The sequence below is a fragment of the Tupaia chinensis genome, unplaced genomic scaffold, assembly GCF_000334495.1.
Source record: "Tupaia chinensis unplaced genomic scaffold, TupChi_1.0 Scaffold000012_1, whole genome shotgun sequence".
Lineage (NCBI taxonomy): Eukaryota > Metazoa > Chordata > Mammalia > Scandentia > Tupaiidae > Tupaia > Tupaia belangeri.
The window spans coordinates 2545486-2552328 of record NW_006159442.1 but is presented as its reverse complement, the minus strand read 5'-3'; the positions used below and the strand labels follow the sequence as shown (position 1 = coordinate 2552328).

Sequence of the window (6843 nt, the reverse complement as noted above, 5' to 3'; positions counted from 1 at the left end):
ATGAAACTTGTTTGAAAATTAAAAACCAAAAAAAAAAAAAAAAAAAAAAAAAAAAGCTCACTTTTCCAAGTACATGAGACATCTTTAATTGTACTGAAATAAAATCTGAAAATCGGTCTAAATCAGTTTAAAAAGTAAACATGAGTTGTAATACTATACCTGTAGAGTGATTAATTCCATTCATTGTCATTAGAAAGTATGTAAAATATTTATTAAGGGCTTTGCCTGCAGAGGCACAACATAAATAGAACAAGTCCTCCTGAAATGTAATTAGTGTACACGTCAACCAGTTGGTAATTTGTGGTGGAAATGCAGGAACTGGAGCGGGGACCGGTTCCCACGTCTGAACTCGGGCAAGTGCAAGGACGAGGGCGCCCACCCTGGGAGCCACGCCATGCGCTGCTCTGCTGCCAGGTCTCTGCAAAGGTCTGTTAGGCAAATGCAAAAGTGCAAGCAGAACTTGCTGGACGAACAACCACCCCTGAGGCAGGGGGTGCTTAATCCACTCCTTCAAATCCTTGAGCATTTTCCACTGCCATGAGAAGTTTCTCTCGTAAATCCTCAAAGGTTTCATACGGAGGTAAGTCAAGGCGGTTAAAGCTGCAAGAAGAACAAGAAGCGTAGGTAGAAAGCCATCACTGTTACCCTTCAGGATAACAACACTTCCACGATATGGCTAACGGGGCCTCGAGTGACTGAGCAAGAGAATTTCAAGTCTTGGGACCAGCAGGTGCATACTGACTGCATTGCTGGACTCCCACGTAGTCAACCACAGTTTGAGTCTTGGACCCAGCAGCTTAAAGCTCATGCCGGGTGTGTGTGCATGTGTGCCCAAGATCCCTAGAGGAGAATGGAGGAGGGACTGTGGCGTGGCCATCCCCCCGGGGGTGAGTTCTTGTTTTATGTCTCTCCATCTCTCTCTGGCAAACACATGCGCCTTATGGCAAAAATCTCTCTAACAAAAAATAGGAGTATTAACAGGCAATTTTGATTATCAAGAAATAAATTCCAGCTACGAAGCTGTCCACACCAAGCAGGCTATATAATCTGCAGAGGGGAAAAGTGGTTTTCTAATACTCTGCTACACCCAGAGGTGCCTCTTGGAAGAGTCCTCGCAGGAAGGGAGAAGTGAAAGGCAAGTAACCGATACACACGCCAACTTTCCACAGCCTCGGAACTGCCAGCCTGTGCTCTGAGGACTCAGGGGTGAGTTGAGACTGCGTGTGTTTCGAATGCTGTCGCTTCTGAGTACGGCTCTGGCCACGTGCTGTCTCTACCAGTGCATTTTGTTTCCATCGGCACCCTGTGAGGTAGGTAATGCTATCTCCACTCTGCAGAGCCTGAAGTGATGGAAAGTCAAGGTGCCTGAGGTCACACTCCTAGTGACAGGACAGACCCAAGAACAGAACCCAAGCTGTCCGGGGCTCTAGAATGCCAGCACTAAGCACTAAGCTACCTCCTCTAACCAAAGTCCGGCACCTAAATGCCATGTGAAGTGAAAAGCTGCATTTATATCAAGTCCCTACATATCTAGAGCCTCCAGTTGGGGGGAGGGGCTGCACATCACCCTGGAGACAGTGAGGTCTCCAGACAGATGGACAGCATCTGTGGAAATCAGGCCCACTTACAGGACATATTCTGGCCCTGCCATTTGTCAGCTGGGCGACCTTGGGCAAGTCAGCCCAGCTCTCTGCATGTGTGTGCTCTCCCGCGAGACAGGAAACTGCTCATGCAGTTGCTGGGAGGACGCATTCCTCATACGGACATGGGCCTGGCACACGGCAAGTACTCAGTAGATGGGGATTGGGATTGACATTCATTCAACGTGTACTGAAAGTCTACACAGGGCTCCAGAGAATCAGCACCTCCAGTCCCAGAACCAGTGCCTGGGGCAGACTGCTGATGTGGACCTGCCAGGAAGACGGCCACCCACACATGCCTCAGCTAGTGATGATTTTAGAAGAGCTGCCCTTCAGGGCGGGGTCACATCCTGGTCAGCCTTGCTTCAGTACTGTGCCGGGACTACCTCGCTGACTCTGAGCCACAACCCTGTACGGTTGTTTCCAGAGGAGGAGCTTGAGTTACAGAGACGTTCAGTAACTTGCCCAAGGTCACACAGTAAGCAGGAGAGCTGGGTGCAGAAGCTGTCTGGTTCCAAAGGCCAGCTACTGACCCATGGTGACTCTGCCGTTGTATCCACAGTACACTGTCACATTTCAAACTGTCCCGTCCCAGCTCAGGAGCTAACATGAGCCACTGTGAGCAGAATGACGCATTATGCTTTAGATGCTGATCATCGTCAGCACTGTAAGACAAATACACGCCCATGGTGGCCCTTCAACAACTCCGGGGATGTTTGACACGGCTCCCTGAGTTCCAAGCAGATTTTGTCACTAGCGCTAAAGAAGGAAAGAGTAGAGGGTAACACTGTGCCTATGGACTGGAATTCTCAGATGTCCAGGAACCCTAAAGAGGAAGTCCTGAAAAAACATTTAACGTTGTCAATCTGATCCTGAAAACATATCTCTCCAGTTATAAAAGCAGAAGCCCGCCCCTGCAGATTGTACCCAAAAGGGCCTCGCACAGAGGGGCTCTGTCGTCTCTAGTCTTCCTGGGGCCTGAGATTCCCATCTGGGCAGAAGACGCCTTCGAGGGTCTGCAACATTTTTTCCCCTTTAAAAGATCTATCCACGGTTTGAGGTTGAGACATGTGGCTCCTGTGAATATCCATCACTAACAGTACTATGAACTGGGAGTTCTGTATCAGCACCATCAGTCCTGGGCTCCGCTCCATACTGGCAGCTTCTAAAATGAGGCTATCGTCCCCAGAAAAGCATATCTCACTCTGACACTGGAATCGAAGCTCTGAAATGCCGAAACACTCTCCCCCTAGAATGAAGGCACAGAACCGTGGACAATGGCGGTTCTGGAGAGGCACCAACTGCAGGCTGCCCTCGGTTGCTTTCAAAGATCTGACAAGCACTGACCATATTCATTCCATTCAGAGTCCTGTGAATGGTGTGAGTGGAGGACCAAAACACCCCTTCTAACAAGGCTAGGGAATCAAACAAGCAAAGAGCCGTTCACAGCCAGTTCTTCGCCAATGCCTTTGCATGAGCTCTCTCTCCCAGCTGGTGCTTCTAGTTTAGGGAGGGCGTTTCCTGTGGCTTATGTAAGCTCAGTGTGGTCGGAGCAGGCATGAGGGCCCTTGCGGCTGGGAGGGAAGCAGGGCTGGAAGCGGTGCTGCTCAGCATTCCCACAAGGCCACTCCTAGCATCCCCTAAGAGGCAAGGACAAAGAACCCAGGCAGGAAACCAACACGATGGGGTCACTGGCCGTGGATGAGCAAAAGCTCCCTGAACGTTGCTTTAAAAATTCACCGTTTCAGGATCAGCAGACGGTGTAGCAGTTATGTCGCTAGACTCCCACATGGCTGACCAAAGTTTGAGTCCTAGACCTGGTGGCTTGAAAGTCAAGCCAGGTGCATGTGCATGTGTGCCCAAGATCCTGGGAGGAGAAGGGATTGCAGCATGGCCATCCTCCCCCTGGGGAGCAATTTCTCACTTTCCCTCTCAGTCTCTCTCTTTGGCGAGCGCATAAACCCTAAAGCAAAAACCTCTTAAAAAAAAAAAAAGTAAAATGTGAAAACCCATTGTTTCACATCTGTGTTTGTGCTGAGATTTAAGTAACTCTTCGAGGGAAACTACCAAGACTCTTCTTCTTAGCCTGCCGGCCTGAGAAGGCCCTCTGTGGACAGCAACATGCATACTGTCACCCTGGGCCATGGGTCACTTGTTAGATCTCTTATACTCCCCCAGCCACAATCCCAGTGCTGCTAAAATCCAGGGAATTCTGGGCTATTGATGGGCACAGAAGGCCTTTGTGCAATGATGTTTCTACGGGAATTTGAAGCTAAGCTCTAAACAATTACTTTAAGGCTGGGGTACAAACCCGATCTGTTAGAGGTTGGGGCTGCCATATCCAGGCACGTGGAAGAGTGAAACCTCTGCCGTCTAGAGTCACGAGGAAGGAATGGGTTTGGAGGAAGTCCCCAGAGCACGGAGGGCTTAACCCTTCATATGCCGAACATACTGGGTACATTCAAATCTTGGTTTCAGTTTGACCAGGCTCACTGCACAATTTATATTTCAGCCTCTTGACTGTCGCTTTCTACACTAAGCTATTCAGGGGCAAGGAGTCCAGCGTCGTCCATAGCTAAGAACATAAAATACTGTTTATTGACACCACTCACCATGTGTGAGCTCTGGGCAGTTTTTCAGGACTGCCCCACTGCTCTATTGTAAACAGCTGAGGACCATTGGAACCTAGACGAAAAGAAAAAGAATCGTTAAGAATGCTTGAGATGGGGCCAGCTGGTGGCATGGTAGTTAAGACACCAGATTTGCACATAGCAGAATGAGGTTTGAGCCCCAGACCTGGCAGCTTGAAAATCATGCCGGGCGTGAGTGTGCAAAATCCCAGGAGAATGGAAGAGAAGGGACTGTGGCGTGGCCACTCCCCCAGGGGGTGATTTCTAACTTTCCCTCTCTCGGTCTCTCCCTGGAGAACACACATGTCCATATGGCAAAAATCTAAAAAAGTGCTGAGGCATAGGACAAAGCTACATGTGACTTGACGGGAAGGGAAGAAAGAGGGACCAGCCACTCTTCAGGCAAGGCTTGTCCTGGGGTGAGTCCTGAGACACTTGCTTTTGCTGCAACGTAACATTTCAAATTTAATTTTGGTGAAGCAAGAGGCCTACATGACCACACCACACGGACTCCGCAGTCCCTTCCGATGGACGTACGCCAAGGTTGACGGAGACGGCAACGGACGAAGTGCAGACGGGCACAGCCTCTCAACTGAACCCTGGGACTGGCACTTTAAAACTACTTTTGGAGAAAAACCAACAAAATGTGTGACCTTCAATATGCAGAGCAGGAGGAGTGCTTTTCAAATCTAGAACGAGCACACAGAGGATCCTGCCTCCCGGAAGTGAGTGTTTTACAAAATGAGCAACTTTATAACCACATGGGTAATACTGCAAAACCTAGCTTTTAAGGATACGCAGGAAAACTAAATTAGGAAAAAAAAAAAAGAGAAAGAAAAAAGAGCAGACCAATGTTATCTTTTCCTCCACAAACTGCCCTCCCATTGCCACACTCCGCAGTGTGACAAAGGTAACCACACAGATGGCTCGAGGTGGACACTGTAGTCTAGCCACACGAAGCAGTGGAACCATCTTGAACAGCAAACTGTGCTGCAAAGACATCCTGGCTTTGTGGAGATGCCTGGGAAGCAGAGCATTCTCGGGCCACAGTGGACTTGTGGCTAGAAGCCCCAGGAGGAGACCTGAATTTAACGGGACCCTGCTTACCATATAGCTCAGCAAATCCGTTCATAGGAACTCGCGACGTCCCTGTGACAAACTGCAGTAACCGGATGCGCTTCTCGGCGTCCATCAACAGCACAGCCTAAAAGAGAAGCAGAGAGTCATGACACCCCTCACGTGGCAGGTGGCACCAGCAGCAGTCATGTGGGCGGGCAGGTTCACTGAATCTTATGTTGACGGCCATGTCAGACCTAGAGAGCTCTCTCTAGAAACTGAGTAGTAGTAGTTTTTTTAACGGCTACCTCAACACTCGCTACTCCCATTTCAGAGTGATGACAATGTCTCCTTCTTCTTCCGCCAATGGCCCAAAATAAATGACATAAAAAGCGAACTCTCTGCTGGTGCTGAGCTCGTGTTTCTGTGGCTTGCCAGTTCCTCCTCAGCCAATTACAAATCCACAGTGTCCGAGGCCACAACACGAGCGAAGCCGGGTTACAGATGGGCTCTCATGTTGTTGACAAGTTCCCTAAAGGGAACATTTTATCAAAAGAAAGAAAACCAACCCAGAGGCAAAACTAGGCCTCTCAAACAACCTGTCTGTAAGTATTTGAATGATTACAGAATCATGCTGGGCTTTAACCTGTAGATACTTGAAATGTAAAGAAACAGGTCAAATCGAAGCTGAGATTTAGACTAGGATTTGAAGATGCTGCCTTTTATCTCTCTGTATTTTATTGGCACTTGAAATAATATGTCTGAGTAATGACAGTCATTTGGAAATTAATGACTATTATTTCTTTCTGGAAGTAATTGGCCCTTTTTTTGAATGTTTTCTTAGTTTATCATCACTCCCTGGGACCAACCCTTTCATTTCTATTTCACTTTCCTCCTAAGGTGCACGGGATGCAAACACTGGCCCTAAGACAGTAAATTGAGATTAATATGTATCTTTGGTTGAAAGATACAAAGATCAAAATGTTTGTTGGAATTATAAAACATTTTTGAGGGACCAGCAGTTAGCGTAGTTGCTATGTCTCTGGACTCCCATGTGGTCGACTGCAGTTCAAATCCTGGACCCGGTGGCTTAACTCAAGCCGGGTGCATGTGCGTGAGTGCCCAAGATCCCAAGAGGAGAATGGAGGAGAAGGGACTGCGGCATGGCCATCCCCCCTGGGGGGTGATTTCTCGCTTTCTGTCTCTGTCTGTCTTTCTGGCGAGCACATGCGCCCTAAGGCAAAAACCTCTCCAAAACAAAAACAAAACAAAACGTTTCTGAGAAGTGTATTTCTTAATGGAAAGCTGCATCTTGGAAAAGCCAGGCCCCCACACACTTATGCCCTGGAGTGTCCCATTCCTATTCTCATTCAGTCTTCAGGACTAGTTCTAGTCTTTTCTGCTGTTGTTGTTAAGTTTTTGCTATAGGGCGCGTGCGTTTGCCAGAGTCAGAGCGAGAGGAAGTGAGGAAGTAAGAAATTACTCCTCAGGAGGGATGGCCATGCTACAATTCCTTC

The 6843-nt window shown here is 48.4% G+C and overlaps 1 protein-coding gene across 17 annotated transcripts in view; it reads right to left on the bottom strand.

Annotated features, from left to right (window-relative positions):
* Window positions 1–76: 76 nt before the first annotated feature.
* NEDD4L (NEDD4 like E3 ubiquitin protein ligase) overlaps window positions 77–6843 on the bottom strand; it is a 381870-nt gene continuing 375103 nt past the window's right edge. For all 17 annotated transcript variants that reach the window (XM_027768276.1, XM_027768265.1, XM_006139917.3 and 14 more), the window contains 3 exons: window positions 5378–5474; window positions 4253–4325; window positions 77–600 (listed from right to left, as the gene is read on the bottom strand). In XM_027768276.1, the coding sequence (XP_027624077.1) occupies window positions 498–600; window positions 4253–4325; window positions 5378–5474 (273 nt within the window). In that variant the 3' untranslated portion in view covers window positions 77–497. The remainder of the gene's footprint in view (window positions 601–4252; window positions 4326–5377; window positions 5475–6843) is intronic.